The following is a 19,869-nucleotide window of genomic DNA, read 5'->3' on the forward strand; positions in this document are numbered from 1 at the left end:
TCTTACTGCCTTCACAAGATTTTTGAGGTGATTTCTGGGAGTTATTTCCGGTGGTAAAAAAATAAAAATTGACGGGTTGATTCGCTTAGAGTCGACAAATTTATTAAATAGCAGAAGTGACTGAACCTATTAAACGGCAGAATTGATGACACATAAATTCACATACAGACAAACACGCACACACAATAAATGCAGAATAATACACCACTCGAACAGACTGCACACGTTGCTCGACTATACTTTGACAATCCGGTATATATAGGCACGACTTTCTGACCGGCCGTGTAGTACCGGGAGGAGAGCTCTTTTTTTGCATCGATTAACAACAACGGTGAAAGGTGCAAGCGTAAACCTAATGTGGGCTGCAGGGCACTAAATGTCACACCGACCTTTTAATATAAATCTACCCGATCTCACCTTTTTGATTATCCAATAATTACTTGGCACACCGGGCTCATGGCCCCACGCATGTTAGCACTGCTGATGCACAAGTCCATAAAATATACCTAAATACGCACAAACCATGGTAGCTCAATGATATTCATTGAGCGGCGGTGCACAAACACAGTAGCAGCATGTATTCATCACAACGAGCGTAGAAGAGCGGTCCATGCCTGCATACAGGCTGCTTACCGACGACGTGCTAGGCCTTTTCGAGAAGCACGGCTATCCGATGAAACACAGCTGGTGATGACAGAACACATTCTGTGCGAATTTCGTCGTCATTTCAGACACAAATGAACACGTGACCGCTATCTTACGGGGACGGGGCGGTGTATGCATACTTCCAACGAAAGACCACCATCCGGGTTTTCTTCGTGCTCACCGGCAGCCGCTTGTTGGTTCCGTCTGCCTCTTATCGGCTTCGTGCTACATTTTTGAGAACAGTTGGTGCATGAGGTGGGGAGTTCGGGCAGCACTTTACTCATATAGACATTGCCTACTGTGGAACAAAATACGGTATATGCGATGCTTGTTTCACCTGACCCGGCGACACACTCCCACTTGTCACTGGCGGCCGCGGCTCGGTCCCGACGACAGAGTGAAGCATTATGCTTATTGCTTCTCCAGTAGGCAAGCATGGACGATGACACCAGATTGATTTTGTTACCACTGGCAGATCTTCGTGATTCGGCTCGGAAGCGACATATCCGCGACGTGCAGGTTCGGAGGCGCTCGGAAGCGCACGGTCACTCGATGATGTAGAAAACACGTGGCATCCATCGGCCAAACCAGACACACAGATACCGAGCTTCTTGCACCGTCTGTTTCCAAGGCCATCAAGCAAAAGCCAACAATTTGCGAAAATATGCAGGACAACTTTCCACAGCAGGTTTTCTTTTTTTTCTTTTTTGTGAACCGCCCTCCCCCCCCCACCCCTTTCTTTTTTTTGTTCACAGAATGCTGTTCTCGCTTGTTGCTCTTATGCTGCCCCAGTTCCAGTTAAAGTGCGTTGACTCGAGGTCAGTCCTGAGGCACGGCGATGCCAAAAAAAAAAAAACATCTGTGGTCCTCGCGTACCTTCAGGATTCACTGAGAGCGTCATAAGGGGGTATGGGGCAAAAGCCGCGGAAGCAGCTGCACCTTGCAGTCACGTGGTAATAAACTCTGAAACGCACGTTAAAAATGACGCGATTGAAATCTCCCTACGTGGTAAAACTGGATTTTGACATCCTTTTACTACTTGCCTGAGAGGTGGTGGTAAAACTATGCCATGTACCGTCTTTTACTCCTACACGAGGTAGTAATTTTAAACGCGAGATAGTTTTCAGAGGTCATGAGCCGCAAAAACCTTTACCTTGGATAGTTTTTGCGTACAGTGCGGACATGGCAAAGCCACGCACGGCTAGGCGTGGGAGGGGATCGAAACCCCCCCCGTTAGCTCGTGTCCGTGGTGTCGCTACACACCAAACGCCTGTTTGCGCAGACGCCCCCGCGGGGAACCAAACAAGAAGAAAGGAAATGTAGAACACGAGAGTGAAAAATTAAGATGTGGAACAAAAGATAAGAGCGTAGAGAGATTAGCGAGCGCAGAAAGCTGAAAAAAAGTTGGGCGACGAAGCCTGGAGTGCTGCAAGAGGAACGAAACAAAGAAAAACTAGGCAACCCTGAAGCTTCGCCTTCAGAAGTTGAACGCGATAGCGATATCCTGTTCCTAGTGAATAGTTCAAACACTTGGTGCATGAAACCTTTTCCAATTTGGTAGGCACCCACTACGTGGCCTTAAGAGAATTGGTGCAGTAGCGTGTGTGCCTTGTGTAGTGGGGTACCGGCTTTCAACCATGGAGCCTTTATGATAATCGCATATTCTGACGCTTGTTGGCAATGGACGCTTGTCCCTCGCACGAGGAAACGAATTTGCTTCTCCTGAGGTATGCCCTGGTCAGTGTTACACAACAGGTGGCTTTATTACTGCAATATTTCATGTTGCATAGTGAAACATGTATACAGGACGCGTGTGATTGTGCAGTATGAAAGCTACTTTCACTGCACTTCCAACCAAGGAAGTTTTTTTCACGGTTTTCACAAGCAGAGACGTGGCCGTGGTGATAGAACATCCGCTTGCCACACAAAACGACCCGGGGTCGATTGAGATCGTTCTGAATTTTTCAGTCACGCATAAGATAATTTTTTGCTCAAAACAGCGACGCAAATCATGGCCTTTCTGCTAAACGAGCTCTTTAACGCTATAGCGTTAAAGTGAGGTAGAATAAAAAAATGGGCGACGCTTTTTGCACCATTGGCTGTCACTCTCAGCTCGAGACTATCACGCGTGATATATCGCGCACAAATAACAGCCTGATATTGTAGCATCTGCTTATGTGCAGCAAAGAGTGGTACAATTTTTAAATTTCATTTAATTTTATGTTGATTTTATGTGTGACACGCTCAAGTGATTGCAAAAGTGGTATTTTGCACTGAGCTAAAGACACACTGACACGCTGGCCTTGTCACATACACGGAATAATTTTTAGCGGCCCATCATACGTAATCAATTGCAGTATTTAATTATTTATTTACCCGAATGAGCGTGCTGGATTTAAACGGGACGTAATTTCTTCCATACGTAGCCGCCTACGCATAGGCACTCTCCCGATCCTCTCCGTAACTTCATAGATGGGAAAAACGGCATACAAGGGCATAAATGTATCACGAGCAAGGTTCACAGGTCACGATATCAGTAACGGGACTTGCTCGTCGCGCACGTCATGAAACGCTTTCCACCAGCATATACACGTATACCCGCATGCCAAGGGCATATGGGTATGCGCCACAAGTGATTCACGCAGTTTATCAAACCCGAGTTTGGAAATAACGTGATAACGGGAAGGAGCGTCCGGTGACGGGAACTCTGCTAGCCTCATAGTCAATGAGTGAGAAATCCCCATGGAAGCAAAAACAAGGATGACTACTTCAGTCGAAATCAAACGCTGACCTTCTGAGTCACACATTGTTGCAGAGCTACATAAGTGCTTTAATGTGCCTCAGAAGAAGACCCCGTATACAAGCGGGACGCCGAACTATGTCAAAAGGCCAGTGACTAGGTAAGGAACATGAGACGGATTACCAACTCGCTCAGCGCTCCGTTCTTCTATGGACCTCTTCGGTGTTTATGAACAGAAGTAGGCGCCGTCGACATGCTGAGGCACTTGTAGCGACGTCGCAGAGACTACTTGCCACGAAGTTGCTACAAGCGCCTCACTATGTCGACGGCACTTCGCCGTCTTTACAAACATGGATTGGCTTTCTCTCTCTATATATATAGCCCGTCATGTCGGAACACCGCTTATTTTGATCGCAGTGTTCACTATCCTCTACAATGAAATAAACATTTGATATGCACATGAATGACTACGGGAACAATATAGTCAAGCGTGCTAAAATTTACTTACGATCGCTACTCAACGAACTTTTTCGTGATTTGCAAGTGCACTTCTCTGCACTCCACATTTTCCCAAGAAAAGGTGGCACCTGTCGCGCGGACGTGGTCCTAGTTGAACGTGCTGGGGCTTGTCTATCAGGTTTATATCAAGAGAGCCGACCACAAATTTTCCACGTCTTAGCGTAAGCTATATGTCCTAGAACAGGCTGTTTGCAGTAAATGACTAGCCACCATTTGTTGTTCAAGCTGATGAGCAGGATAGACAACTTTACAATTCTGAAAAGGGATTATTACGCCCATCATGACGCCGATACCCATTATCCCTAGGGTTCTGTGTCGCTAGGGTTACGGGTTATATATGAAGTGCTGATTTTGAAATAAAAATTAGTTGCGAGTGTAGCGAGTGTCGTGTTTTCTTTTCCTCTTCGTCCCCGTCGAATTTGCGCTACTTCACCATATGATTAAATGACCCATTATTTCACTGCGTGTGCATTCGCTGCAATACAACTTGCGATTGTTATAGCGTCAATGCAGACGTTATGTCGGAGCACCCAAGAGCACCCAGAGTATTCGACGTGCTTGGATAGGCCATCATATGCGCGACAAATAAACTTGCATAACTTTTCGCATATGCGCGACAAATAAACTTGCATAACTTTTCGCAAAGAGCTAAATTTTCGTCATAGGCTGCAACTGGCTGGCTCTTCGCATGAAAACCACTTTTGGACTTTTTAAATGCGGAGCATTTCTTAGTCGCACGATGTCACGTGTCGTGCGTCGGCGGCGATGTCATTTTTTCTCGCCCTCAGTGGAGATGAAGATAAAAAGCAAAAGCATTACGGGCCAGTGGAGGCCATCACAACATATGACAAAAATATGCGAAGTTAGCTGAACGAATCACGGGAAAGCTTGAAATGTCTGTATCAACGTCGTGTTAAAGGAAACTCCGATGCACTTTCAACCATAGTGAGCTAACGCGGTTTTAAAGTAGTATTGGCAGTCATTCGACAGCTAAGGTGGTTCAATTTGCCTGGACACTCGTCAGTACTTTTATTAAGCTCTAAAGAATGAATCAAAAAAGAAACAAACAAGGAGCTGCTCATCGAATGGCATCACGAAATCCACTACACACCTCCAAGCTTATCCATGGTGTAAACAATTCACGTGCCTCTGCTGACGTACGAAAAGCAAGTTGGCGATGTTATTCGATGCGGAATCCAGCTGTGCGTGTTTGTGACAACATCAGCGATAATGTGAGCTACTATCTGAACACGAAAGCATCGTCTTTTGTTTTCAACCCGCCACTGCTTGACGCAGCTGACTTGCCCCACATGCATTGTGTATTAGTGCAAGACCCTATATGTCAATGATGACTAACACGCTGTGCAGCTAACAAAACTGAAATGCGCTCACATCATCGTCGCTTCGGAGAAGAATAAGAAAGCATGCGATGCATCTGTCTGCTGGCGGTCGTGGGCTTTTCAAAAAGATCAGTCTCTTACGTTACATACTTATGGTTGCCCGCGTTTAGAAATGAGATTCTTGAATTGGCTATCGATTTTTTAAAATTTGTTTTTTAAAAAATTACATTACTTATGGTTGTATCATTTGGCCCATATCACCACGCTACTGATAAGAACATATGTTTGTAGTCTTAATAAAATCAGAGCATATCATAAAATTGCTGGAGTTCTCCTTTAGGAGCAAAACAAATTGTAAAAAATCTGCTAATCTATGGAGTGAATGATTATGAGTTAGGCAAAGCGTCCATCATGGCTGTTTGTTCGTCTGTCAGCGCGCTCGTCCATGCATCCATACGTTCGTCAGGGCATCCGTACGTCTGTGCCTGTCAGATGATTGAGTCATTGGGCAGCACGGTGCCTCGTAGATCAACAGCTGGAGGATCTGCGAAGCCAGTTAGCAGCCATACTTTTAGGGGTGAAGCTCCTTTTAGTCTAAGCTTGTCCTGATATTGCCGGTTCCGTCAGACGTAGGACAAGGTTAGGCAGCCATACTATCAGGGGTGAAGCTCCTTTTAGTCTAACCTTGTCTTGCGTCAGGTATAACCAGCAATATCAGATCTGATATCGCTGGTTATGCCTGACGTAAGACAAGGTTAGACTAAAAAAAGCTTCACCCCTAAAGGTATGGCTGCTAACTGCCTTCGCAGATCCTCCAGCTGTTGATCTACGAGGCAGTGCTGCCCAATGACTCAATCGTATGGACCGACAAATTTTAGGTGTGCATTTTTATAATAATTTGACACCTTTGGCTGGACGAGCAGATAGGTCTATATTGTGGTAACTTTACATTATACAGCAATTACGCCATAAGCTATTTCATCGGAAGTCCAGCGGGGCCAACAAAATGTCATCTGTGCGGTTAACCGCTCTGTCATTGCCGTCTCTTACCGTGATGGGCAAATGCCGTGATTTCGGGTTTCTCTCACACACACCACCAAAGTCATGTTCTTACCCTGCCCCCCCCCCCCCCCCTCTGCAAAGCTTATCCGGCCCTCTCCCTAGGTCTCAGAAGGTTAGGGCTCATATTTTGCCTTCTATTCACAACAACGTCAAGTAAATTATTTACGGGTGGCGTGGCTGAGTTCACATATCGCCACGGCCAATTTTCGTTTTCTTCTGTTATATTTGAGTTTCACCCGTGAAAGCTGTTAGCCCGACGATAGTTATAGCGCGAGAACAAAACGACGACACAGAGACAAGAAGGACACGAAAGACATGACACGTGTCTTTCGTGTCCTTGTCTCTGTGTCGTCGTTTTGTTCTTGCGCTATAACTATCGTCTTGCCATACCAACTAGCCCAAGCTGCCACACTTCTCTTAGCCCGCCTGTAGATTGTACAGCCCAACTGATCAATGTGACGCAGGAAAGACACAAACACAAAGCCCTGTATAGCGCTTTCTTGTGTGTGTATATTTGGTGTCCCGTCGATCACCTGCGCTAAACAATGTACAGGTGGGCTTTAGCAATACGTGCAGTCTTCAGCCTTGTTAGGTAGCGCCTCAATGTTCATGAAGTTTAACGAGTGTGAGACTATTGTATTAAGATCGCGCACAGGACGCCAATGTTCAAGTTGTTTTTTTTTCGTGGTTGTTCTTTTTCGAGAGCTCTCGCAATCGCCAGTGAAAACGTGAGAACCTTGGATGCAGCATCTATGAATGCTGGCGTGCCTTACCACAGAAGGTTAATCGACGGCCGATGCTTGTTCACTGCAATCAGAGCGCATTGAGTGCTTGGAGTTTCTTGGCCACAAATTTGTTCAAATAATAAGTTTGGCATCCAATCTATTGCCAATCGTATGCCACACTTTTTTAATTGCAGACGCATAGAAGAAACATTACTATAGGCCATCTAAACTATTCTAAAAGCGACAGGAGTACCGGTAGGCTTCTTGCTTTGTTGCAAGTGGCAAGGGCGCTAAGTTTTTAACGCGGCCGTACATAAGAAAATAAAGGCCTGCCTGATGTATTCTCTGTCATTAGAATGGGCTGATTGCTTTAATTTCCTACGGCATATATATAATTCAAAGAATTTCACAGCGCTCATGGAGCATCACTTTTGACTAACGAACACAGTGAAAAAACACACATAGGCTTCGTTCTTTCAAGGAAGACGTTCTCAGGCGTAAGTTGAGGAAATATGTCTGCACTCACCGGGAATTTAAAGAAGAAGTATTCCGGCTTGACGTCTGATACATGGGCCTCGCTCGAATCACTCCAGTCCGACATTGTTGGTACACAAGAGAAAGATTCAACCCCTGGATAGAAATCAAACACCGATATCGGGATAGGTTTTCGCCGTAGTACTAATGATACACCGCTACAAACAATTTTCATCCCGATAGACACTGACCTTTCTTCGTGTCACATATGTACTAATTCATTTTCGTTTGTCTCTTGAAAGCACGGTCTAAAAATAACCGAGTTGCTGACACTCCCCGCAAGGTGAAGGCCTGCGCAGATTGTATTCACCGATGACCTTCGAACAATATGTGTGGTCTAACGTCCCGAACCTCCATATGCACATGAGAGACGCCGTAGTGGAGGGCTCCAGAAGTTTCAACTACCTGGGGTTCTTTACCGTGCATTCAAGTCTGAGCAGACGGGCCTATACAGCATTTCCGCTTTCATCAAAATTGCAGCCACCACAGCCGAGATTCAATCCAGCCACCTGCGGGTCAGCAGCCGAGTACCTCAGCCACTGGACCACCGCGGCTTACCAATGGTCTTGAGCTACGAGTAGTTGCCATGGCGCAAGTTGAGTGGTGCTACTGGATGGGGCGCCAGGTATTCGTGCAGCGCTTATTTTGAAACTGGTGTGCCAAAGAACATCTTCGTGAAAGCTTTGTGTGCGTGTGATTTAGAAACGCGTCCCTGTGCCTGTGAGCCCTGCCAGAGAATTCGCTTCATCGTCACCATCTTGCAACATTGCAGGCGCACTTCCGACCACGGTACTTACGACACAACAAAGTTTACTTATTACGGTGAAGGCCTTAGATATCCTTAAATGCCTCATCAAAAGCGAAAGATGATCGACAGCGTTCCGCGTGGCGTAAGGGTTGAGACGTACAAAATATGCTGCTTCAGAGCGCTGGCTTCCACCGTCTCATAAGCCCTTCATAAAGTTCAAGTCTGCGCGGCCTAATGAAATAGTGAAAAGTAAGACTGATGCCTCTGGCCTGGCAGTGCCGACATGTATGTGGCACGGATTACCAGGTGTTAGCTTTCAGGACCCAATGAAGTTTTCCCACCATACCATACTGCTTACATTGCTAGAAGCCGAAATCTGCGTGACGCTAACGACAACAGTGCCAAGGGTAGCTTGTTGATTTAGGTTCTTAATGATTGGTTGACATGTGGGGTTTAACGTCCCAAAACCACCAAATGATCATGAGAGACACTGTGGTGGAGGGCTCCAGAGATTTAGACCACCTGGGGTTCTTTGACTTGCACTCAAATCTGAGCACACGGGCCTACGACATTTCCGCCTGCAGCGGAAATGCGGCCACCACAGCCGCGATTTGATCCCGCGACCTGCGGGTCAGCAGCCCGGTACCTCGGCCACTAGACCACCACGGCGGGGTGATTTAAGCCCTTAATAGAATGCATGTGAATTTCGTGCTACATTAGTTGAAAGTTTGCTGACGAAGTTTTTCGTTCATGTTGCTCAACAACCAAAACGTGGTAGCGATATGTGCACACACACACACACACACACACACACACACACACACACACACACACACACACACACACACACACACACACACACACACACACACACACACACACACACACACACACACACACACACACACACACACACACACACACACACACACACACACACACACACACACACACACACACACACGCAAACTATTGCCTTCCAAATAGCTAGCACTCTATCGCCCTCAGGCAGCTATCCTTTTAGCGAACCCCTCAAATTTCTCACAGCCAACGCAGATTTTTTTGTTCTGAAACAAAGATGCCGACGCTAACACCGCCGACCTCAGAAATTCAACGGAATGAGCTCATTAGTGCCATTGCGTCGAAATGCAACCGCTCTCCACAGGCCAACGTTGGCTGCTGTCGGTCCATTTATATAAGAACACTTAGCAAAAAGCTGCCTAAAAAACTCGGAAATCGATTCCGTTACAGCAGTCACAGTGTATTATTTATTGACATCAATGTATATCGAGCGTAATAAACCAGCGATGCTCCGCACCAATAACCTTCTACAACGTTTTCAGGTGCTGTTGTCTTCTACACGCAGATCGAGTCGATCGAGTGAGCGCTAGATCGCGTGAGCGCTATCTGATTTATATGTGGGATTTTACGTCGCAAAACCACCATATTATGAGACGCCGTAGTGGAGGGCTCCGCAAGTTTTGACTACCTGGTGTTCTTTAACGTGCACCCGAATCTCAGCACACGGGCCTACAGCATGGATGGATGGACGGAATACTATAGCTGTACCCTTTAGATCGGGCGGTGGCTAACGCCACTAAGCCATAATACTTAGGGAACAGAAAACTAGATTTATTTTTTTTCCTTTAAATATTGAGGTTGAGGACTCGTACTTTGCAGTGAAGGGTTTAATTTTCCCTCGTGCCTTGACTTTAGCCACCAATCAGATAGTCTATTTCTGGTTAATTCTACCCGCTTTAAGTCTACCTTGCCCTCCCTGTCCCGAAACCCCAGTGCTTTGAAAAACTCCGCGTCATCATCCTGAACTATAGGGGGAAGCCCTTTACAGAACATTATCAAGTGTTCGGTCATTTCTTCATCCTCTCCACACGCACTGCATACCGTGTCTACCCGTTCGTATTTGGCCCCATATGTCTTGGTACGCAATACTCCCGTCCTGGCCTCAAACAGTAGAAAACTACCCCAAGTATTATCATAGATCCTTTCCTTGGCAATTTCCTGCTTAAAAGTTCGATAGATCTCTAGTGCAGACTTCTTAATCATGCCGATTCTCCACATATCATTCTCTGCTTCCTACACCTTCTTGACCGATAATTTTTTTTGGTTTGGCCCCCTGCTGTTTTCTAAGTATATACCAGTCAATTTTCTGGTTCGTTTCCTCCATTTCGTATCGACATTCTTCATGTACAAGTAGCTGAATACCTTCCTAGCCCAACGCTCCTCCCACATTTCTCTCAATCGCTTCTCATATTTTATCTTGCTAGCTTCCCTGCCCTCGTATAATGTCCATCCCATATCACCTTGTACTCCCTGATTTGGTGTACTCCAGTGAACTCCAAAGGCAAGCCTACCCATTCCACGTTGCTTAATTTCTAATCTTGCTTGAACTTCTGATCTCATGCACAAGACCGCATTGGCGAACGTAAGACAAGGAACCATGACCCCTTTCGATATTCCTCTCACAACCTCATACCTATTTTAATTCTACAGTGCTATGTTTTTCATCACCACTGCATTCCTGTTACCTTTTGTCATCACGTATATTTCGTGTTCCCTTAGGTACTCGGCCCCATCACTTATTCATATGCGCAGATATTTCTATTTATGTTACCTCTAGCATGACCCCCTGTATTCTAAGCTCGCTACCTTCATTGTCATTAAAAATCATGACTGCTGATTTTTCCTTACCGAGTCTGAAATCTAACCTATCTACCTCATTACCGCAGATGTCCACCAATCTCTGCAAATCTTCCTTGTCGGCCATTAGCACTATATCATCTGCGTACATCAATGCTTGTAGTATATCATCTGCGTATATCAATGCTGGTAGCATTTCCGCCCTAGTGAACGCCATCTGCCGCATCAAAGGGAAACAGCAAATGCTGCGAACACCTAGTTGCGGCTTCGGGCGCAGTGTTATAACTTAACTTATTCTTACACCATGCTTAAAAGCAAAAAAAGTTTGGCACGATATGCACAAATGCGAACTGCCACGTGCCACCGCCAGTTCACCGTATCCAGAGAGAGTTTCAGCTGTCAACAATTAATTAAACATCAGGTGTTAAACGTCTTGAATTGGCGTGGTATTGTTACACACACATTATATATATATATATATATATATATATATATATATATATATATATATATATATATATTTATATATATATATATATATCAACCAGCTCAACCAACTTTTCAAATCGTGAATCTAGCAAAAGCCTTCAGTTCAAAAGTTACACATTAGATCTTAAAATGTGTTCTAAGGTAAAGCCCAGCTTACCCTTTTACTGCAAAAGTTGTTATCAGATCACAACACTGGTCATGTGCACCGTAGTTGTCCGCCCCCACTTGGTAACCACAATTGCTCATAATAAAGATAAAGCCAAGTAAATAAAACCTACAACAGGAATTGAGCCCCGGTCCCCTAGCTGCCCAGATTTCTACCATTGAGTCAAGCCGATGCTTTGAAACGGCGTTTAGAACTGGCAAACGCAGGCTTGATGTCGTGAAAACATTAGCGCAATTATGAGTAATAACGCGTTTTATAACAACAAAGGAACCAGAAGGTGTCGCACACTGCGAAATGAGTTACGAGGGTCGTCGAATGCTCAAACCCACTACAAAAGCTTCATGCTAACGTGCCATACTCTCCCAAACAGCCCGCCACTTTCTCTCCCGAATGGTCTCGCGACCTTCACATCAACAACGCTATCACATCAACAACGCTGTCAGGCAGATAACATGCGCGATGTTCATGACCTTCCTCGAGTGACGGCTCGAAAGAAGAGAAAGGAGCGCGGCGTGGGGCTTCGTTAACTATTTGCATGGTGCTTTCCGAAATATACTCAGAGGCTAACGGACACTGCCATGCTACGTCACCTGCCGTCAGCGTGGTGTCGAGGCTCTCGCGCCTGGCGCGCTTCGCCCCATCTTTGTTATCAGTGTTCTCTCGCGGGTCCGTTACCCTAGGTGTGAAGCGCCGCATCCGCATCGCCACTCGTTTTCTTGGACTGTGAAAAAAAAAAGGTGGATGAGATTTCAACCAAGGACGCGTGTTTTGCGCTCCCGTCCTTACCCCGATCTTCGCTCTGCGCTCGCAGCCCTTTTAAGGGCTACATATGGCGCCTCAGTGAGGCACCCGAAAAAAAAAACAACGCAGCAGGATGCCGTCCTGGCAGCCTCGGCATCAATTTCAGTGCCAACACAGCAGCAGCAGGCTGAAGCCAAGCCAACGCGCTCCAAAAAAACCCAGCCGCAGAAAAACAGCAGCCATCACACTGCTGCCGTCTCCCCGGCTTCGAGCAAAGCGAAGGCGCACACCGGAGCTTGCTCGACTCTTGCTACGGCCGTGGCTATCTGCGAGGGAAACCCCCCTGGCAGCAACACCTACTCCTCATCTCTTTCAATTACTGCGGCCGCCGAGCGAAACGGCGTCTGCCTCCAGAGAGCGCGGCGTGCCCCCAAGCACGCCTCCGTGTTCTGACGGTTCCCACGTTGTTGGCGACCTTCCTCCGATTTGGATGTGCTGCCACCATCATCTTTCGGCCTGTCAGGAAGAAGGCTAGCTTCCTGGCTGGTTCGAGAGATGTGATCGTTGCCTTCCTTTCGGAGTTCCCAGCCACCCAGCGAGTGCGGGTGAATTTCCGGCGCAACCTTGTTGCTGTGGACACCTACACCACCGCCGATCTGACTGCCCTACTGCAGGTTGGAACGATCTGTGCGACCAAGGTTCGAGCCAAACAACTCGACCTGAATACCTGTGTTGGCATCGTTTTGGGGTGAACCCAACGATCCCCTTCGAGGACCTCGCCTACAACATTGCTTCACCTGTGCCCCTCGTGTCCGGTGTACACAGAGGCAACTGCCTCACCCTCACCTTCACTGGGACTACCATCCCGCCGGATATACTGCTCTATAAGCAAAGGCGCCAAGTTCGACCCCGTCAGCCCCGGCCCCTGCAGTGCTCTCGTTGCGGCCGCTTCGGGCACGCAACCGCCACCTGCTATTGGGACGAACGGTGCCTGCACTGCGGCCTCAATCACGCCCCAGGATCGTGTGCAGCACACCCCCGTTGCCTAAACTGCAGCGGGAAACACCCTGCAACCGAGCCCCGCTGTTCAGCCTGGCAACTCCATCTCAAGCCGCGGTCATCATAGCCTCAACTTATGGCACCTTGACTCGCCGCCAAGCCCTGCAGCATGCTAGGACCCCTGGCAGCACCGCCTCCATCATCAAGGGTCGCTCCTTCCGAGATGCGCTTGCCGGTACCGGCGACACGAATTTGGAGGCCGCCCCTTGTCCTGCAACGAGTGCGCCCGTCGTCCCCACCACAACGACGACTGCCCCGCTCTCGGCCCCAGCTCAGCTGGTCCCTACTGTCGTCGAAATGCGCTCGACAGTGACGCAGACACCACGCGCTTTTTCGCAACCACTGGTTCCCGTCACCGTCAACAGAAGCACGACGACGGAGACGCCACTGCAACCTCGCAGCAACCTGAAATCCAAAAAAGGAACGAGCTCCTGACCACTCTTGCTATAAGACATCGAGTGGCGCTCGGGGCCCTACCAGACGGCTGCCACGATCGAAATCTCGCTTCAGTGGCCCTCCTCACCTTCGAGGCTCGTGCCCAACATTTTGGCATCAACCTGAAGGACTCACCTGGTTGTCGAGAAGTGTGCTCTCGGCCGTTATAAATCGGGCACATCACTGTGCCGCTGGCCTTCTTGGTGGTAGGCGCGGTCGACTGCGAGTGGCATACCTTCGCGTGTACGCTTATTCCACTTTTTCTATTTTTTTCTTCCCCTTACTCCTACGTCGCACTGCGCACCACGTCTTCTTCCTGCTCGGAGTTCCACGTGTCATTTACGTGGGCTGCTCCGAGCTGCCTGACAAATTTTACTCTTTTTTTCCTTCCTATTCTACGTGGGCACGTTCAGCCCTTGCACAGACACTCTCTCCCTTTCACTATCAGTTCGGGAGCGCCCTAACTTCTTTCCACTTGTCCAGTGGTTTCTTTTATTTTTTTTCTCTTCCCCTTGATGGGGAAGAGAAAAATCATCCCCGGCTTCTCGGCGCGTCTTTCTGTATATCGCGCCTGCGGCGTGTATCTTGCGCGCGTGCGCGATACGAGTGATCGAATGCTTTTCACCACCCTACTCTTACCTCTTCTCTTCTGCCTCTAATCCCCATTCCCCCCTTCCCTGCGCATAATTCTGGAGGTGCCCTCAATTGAGAGAGGCAGTATTGGGACTGCGCTTTTTTTTCCTTTTTCCTCTTTTCAAAGCCACTTGTCTTCAACTGTGAAATGGTTGATGGAACACCCAAGCATCTGTTGCGCCCCACACAGCATTGTGTGAACAGATGTTCTGTTTTAAGGATTCGCTCGTTGAGCGAAATTTGAATTTCCAATTGAAAATGCCTCAACTACGAAGCTGCCATAGTGAGTATTTGCTGCTGTTTTGCTACTCGTGCACGTGTTCTCCGCCAGTCCACGTTTCGTTGGACAAATAACCTCGCCTCTTTTTGGAATACCAACCCTAGAAACTCATATGGGTTTGACCGGGAGATCTAGGTCGACAGTAGCACGAGTAGTAAAAGCTTTTCGAAACAAAGGAAGCATAGCAGACGATCCTGACAGGAAACGGCAGAGGGTCGGGGAAGCAGATGTGGGAATTATTGTCACGGCTGTCAGCTGTGGGCACATTCCGAAGAAGCCTCATAGAAGACCCGATAAGAAGCATCAGAGCACCGTAGTCTTTCTCACCGTGAAGGCCTCACACAATCATCGCAGTATCCGAGGAGACAAGTGACGATGGTGACGCGGCATTTTAGCGCCCGCAATAAGTGCGAAAGACTTATCACGCAGCATTAGGAGGAACGTAGCGGCGGCACATTCCGTTTCTCTTGATGCACTGTATGTGTTTTTCTTTCTGTGGCGTCATCTCGCTCTGTAAAACAAGCAAGCTAGAAACCAACTAGCCCAACATTGCTTTGTTTGATATACCCCGCGGTGCGAAACAGCTTTGATGTTAGCGAAACGTGGAGGCACAATCGCCTGCGTCGTTAATAAGCTGGTTGGTAGTTGGGGCTCGTGGGTGTTGCATTATTGGGCAGTTTTAGAGTAGCGCACCGCGAGCTCTTGTACTGTAGTTGCTGCCACTGCGCACGCGTCGTAACGCGAGTCGCCGTTCCTGCTTCTGGTCCGCCCGCTGAAAATCCGAAATAGCGTGCAGCCCGCAAAGCGCTGGTGTCGAGGCTATAGTGTGCCTCGATATTGTCGCGGTACAACGCCTCAATATGTAGCTGATATGTGTTCTAACACTGGCGTCTAGCTAGGGGCAAACGCTATTGTAAATCTCATGTGGCGCCCGCTATACCCGCAATTCCTGCGAACGCTATTTTAAAGCTCCATAATAGGGAGTTTTAGAATAGCACACCGCGAGCCTTTGTGGTGCGGTCACTGCCAATGCGCATGCGTCGTCACGCCAGTAGGCGTTCTTGGACCACAGGCAAAAAATACGGGTGGTAATGGCGGCCCACATGTGGCCCGCAAGCGCTGGTTTCGAGGCTACGGATGGGTATGGCAGCCCGCATGTGGCACGCAAGCGCTGGTTTCGAGGCTACGGGTGGTGATGGCGGCCCGCAAGCGCTGGTTTTGATGCTACGGTGTCACTGCGATGGTACGTTGCGTATCGCAGCAGGGCAAACGCTATTCTAAAACTCATATGGCGCCGCAGCGCTTGCAAACGGTATTCTAAAACTCCCTATAATCTAGGGGCATGCAGTGCTAAAATGATGACATTGAGACGTCCCCGCTACGCCACCGATCGCCAAAGAGAGGGAAGAACACTCAACCCTTTTTCTCGGTTCCCTCTTGGCTATGCGTCTCAACCACTTTCCATACACAGGGATTCGTGCTGGGGCAGGGAAATAGACTACGACCTGTTCCTGTTTACTGATTCATTTAATTTATTACTAACTGCAAACATCGCATACCCGCGTACATCAACCACTACACAAAATTATAACACATAATTTAGACACTCCCGACATTCGACACAGGGCAGGCACATAAAGAAAGTAACTGCCAAGAAACAAGGGTATGCATATATAAAGAAAACACGGCGACACAAATGATGAAGTTATCAATGAATAAAAGCACGCAATGTCTCAACGTGCCACTTCCCTGCCTGCAAGGCTCGTCTAAATAGGATGCATAAAGTTTGTCTCACGAATAGTCCGTGTTGTCAGTCTTCATCGTCGTCTCCATCAGCGATTTCCATCTTAATCTTCTTTCATAACGTCCCGCAATCACTCGCTTTCTCGCTTCTCATCTCTAACATTCATTCCTCGTCATAGCATTCCTGCCTCAGTCATCTCATCGACTCTCATCGCTATCTCTTCACACCGTTATCTTCCTTTTCCATTCCATCTATACCAACTCGAACTCATTTCATCGCATCCCCTTGATCGCCGTTCCGTAGTCCCATTTTGTAGGACCCGACTCCGCCCCTCCGTGGCACCTAACTGATTGCCACTGTTAACACACACACTTCTCGGTCAGTCGGTGTGTGTCAGCTTCTACGGCCACCCCCGTGGCCCACACCAGTGGAAAACCCTCTCCCAAGCAAAGCCGAGCAAGTAACAATGTACAAACTAAAGCCTCAGAGGGAGAGAGATGGGCGAGCTGTCCGAAGACACGTGAATTACGGGCGAACAATGGTCCTAATGCTCCGACAAAGCGCGTCGTCTGTAATGGCCAACGTCTAGAGTGAAGTGTTGTGCCGAAATGTTTTCGGACGAACCAATTGCCCCGGTTTCTGGTACCCGATGACCCGATGTCCAGGGTGGCCATCCGCTTAGAACGCAGTAATGAGCCCTGGAGCCACGGATGCTGACGGAAAGTCAGGCCGGGCCCGACACAGGTGCTGCAGCAGGGTTGCATTCACCAAACCAACAAAAGGTGCTCCACCATGCCACAAATCTGAAGGGTGTGCGCGGAGTGTTGCCACCGTACACTGTCCGTAGACAACAAGGCACCACTCGGTCCTGGTGTTTGCGTGGGGGGGGGGAGAACAGTCGACAGATTCCTTCCAGGTACTCTACTTACTCTACTCCGGAATGCACATTCGTTACCCGGAAGTTTTTTTTTCCTTTTTTTCAATGCGTGGGTTTAAGAAATGAACGTAAACATCTTGAAAGGGCTAAAATTCAGTCCGTGTTTGCGGGGACGTCACAACGTGGTCAAACGGAATAAGGGCGTGTGAAGTGCCTTTCGATTATCTCCGTTGCCCTTTGAGCGCCTGCCGCCCCTCGGAGCGTTGTAGTCCATCCGGCACACCGCTATACGCCAAATTCTGTGCGTGTATTGAAACGCGTGATGTGAATTTCACATGCGTGCGCTCGAGGAACATGGCGGTGCCGCCGACAGCGATTGCCGTCCACCTTAAATCTATCAAGTGGCCGTCGTGCGCTCTGTAGCTTGTTAGCTCCCACCTGATGCATTTGTATGCATTAAATTCATGTCCTTAAGCTTCGACAGCAAAGTACTCGCGTCGATTCAGCACTTTTCCAGAGACCTACTCAAATAATAGATGCTGCCCAAACGGCAACGTAACATAGATATCGGCTCACAGTTACGGATGAAGCTGCGGGCTTACCTCGAGCAGCGGAAGCCGTCCAGCCGTAACAGAATGAGGATGGGTATACTGGTCGCTGGAGGCTCCTACCAAAGCGGTGTCACGGAAAGGAACTGCCCGTGCCTCTAAAGGCTGGAAAGTGTAGTCAGTAAACGCAGCGCGTTGCGGCCCGTCGCACGACACCAAAAGCGATATGCGCCTCAACCTTATCACGCCTACGACACGAAGGGCGCTTATCATACCGCTGCGTCATTCATCCGGATTGAAGGCGCGCGGCCCTCCAGAGGCCGCTTTCTCGGGCGGGCATTTTCATACAGTCGATGGCATTTTAGGCATAGAACCATTCTTTACTGCGCGGAGAAAAAAAAAGCATCAGCCCGCAGAATATAGCAGGCAAGGCTTAGATCCAGGCGTTGTGTTAATATAAAGTTTAGGTAAAACGGCAACGCGATGAACTACATGAGGTTGATTTGCTAGTATTGTCACCCGCGGACAGTGAATATCCATCGTAGGGGTGACACAGCTTGCAAGACCGAAAAGCAATTTTCTGATTGCCACTATGGGGGGAAGAGGCGTGGGGGCGGAGGGCGTACGAAATCAGACGCGCAGCACTAGTTGCATTGTGGCATGGCATGACTTGATCCGATGCGTGTGGAGTATTTAAGACGAGGGACCCGCTTTACGTTCTCTCCAGGGACCTATAGCCAGTGCTCCCACCCATTTTTTACCATAGCATACAGAGCGCAAAATGATTATTTTGAGGAGGTGCCCCCCCTCCCCCCGAAAAATAATAAAACAATTGCTGGCTACGCTGGTGTCAAAAGCCACAGAAGAGTATTTGGTAAATCACGGTTGATGATTCCTTCGCGATTTATTGCAACGTGTCTCTTTAGTTTATTTTATGTCTGCTCTAAAGTTCTGAAGCCCGGTGGGCTTCAGAAACTTTAGGGGTAGATGTAGGTGAAGAAGAGTTGGAGATGAGGAGACAACAGCCACTGCTGCCGTCGATGTAATAACAGTTCCACGCTTGACATCACGTACAATAAATCATTCTAGTAAATGAAATAAAGCAGCGCTTCTGTTGCATTATGCAACCTGGGGAGCTATTCTCGCGGTGTCTAATGCTCGGATAGTATTGATTTGACCTCTCCTGATTGGCTCGACATGCACCGCCTGCTTTCAGTCTTTCTTCCGCAACGTGATTTTGATTCCACGCAGCTTTCACAGCTCTCGACACAAATGAGAAAGACGGAATGCGTTTCGCTACAAGCAATGCTGCTCCCAGGGATCTGCTTTTAGACGCACATCTCTGAGGCCGCGCATAGACTAATCACGCAGCCACCCGCCCTTGGAAGTTCGGTGCGCATTCCCTGCATCGCGTCCACACGTTCGTACAGTCTTGTCAAGTTTGTATAAGAGTCCTGTTGTTCTGCATTTCGCCCACTTAGTTTTTTTTTTACGTTGACAATGTGCTGGAAGATTTGGTACACCGATGTGGTCAAGCTTGCTATGACGTCGCGACTCGCCGTTTTTTTTTTCTTTTTGCGTGACCGAACGCGCTCTGGCGAATCGGAAACGTTTGGGACTAGACACCGCGAAAATAGCTCCCTCGTATGCGTGTATCCATCCACCAAAAATGTTGTCGATGGTGAAGCCATGGGGGGGGGGGGGGGGTGGATTAAAGAATTGGTGAGGATATCAGTTTTTTCCTTGAATTCTGAAAAAAATTATGTTCCCCGAAAGGGCACAGGCAGGGAATTCATAACAAGACGTTGTAATGGTATAATGAACTATTCTGCGTTGCAACATTACAACGCGTTTTCATATGGTTAGCAGCGAACTCTTTTTCTTAATCCGATAACGCGTAAAAACAAAAATGGGAATACCACTTTT

At 48.1% G+C, this 19,869-nt stretch overlaps 1 protein-coding gene across 6 annotated transcripts in view; it reads right to left on the minus strand.

Annotated features, from left to right (window-relative positions):
- LOC119161804 (uncharacterized) overlaps positions 1 to 18,164 on the minus strand; it is a 268,657-nt gene extending 250,493 nt beyond the window's left edge. For all 6 annotated transcript variants that reach the window (XR_012887672.1, XR_012887673.1, XM_075880544.1 and 3 more), the window contains exons 1-2: positions 17,998 to 18,164; positions 7,558 to 7,661 (exon numbers count right to left, since the gene is read on the minus strand). Coding sequence is in view for 4 of the 6 variants with exons in the window: in XM_075880544.1 (XP_075736659.1) it covers positions 7,558 to 7,632 (75 nt within the window). In the remaining 2 variants the exon portion in view is untranslated. The remainder of the gene's footprint in view (positions 1 to 7,557; positions 7,662 to 17,997) is intronic.
- Positions 18,165 to 19,869: the final 1,705 nt, after the last annotated feature.

This window comes from Rhipicephalus microplus, chromosome X (assembly GCF_043290135.1).
Source record: "Rhipicephalus microplus isolate Deutch F79 chromosome X, USDA_Rmic, whole genome shotgun sequence".
Lineage (NCBI taxonomy): Eukaryota > Metazoa > Arthropoda > Arachnida > Ixodida > Ixodidae > Rhipicephalus > Rhipicephalus microplus.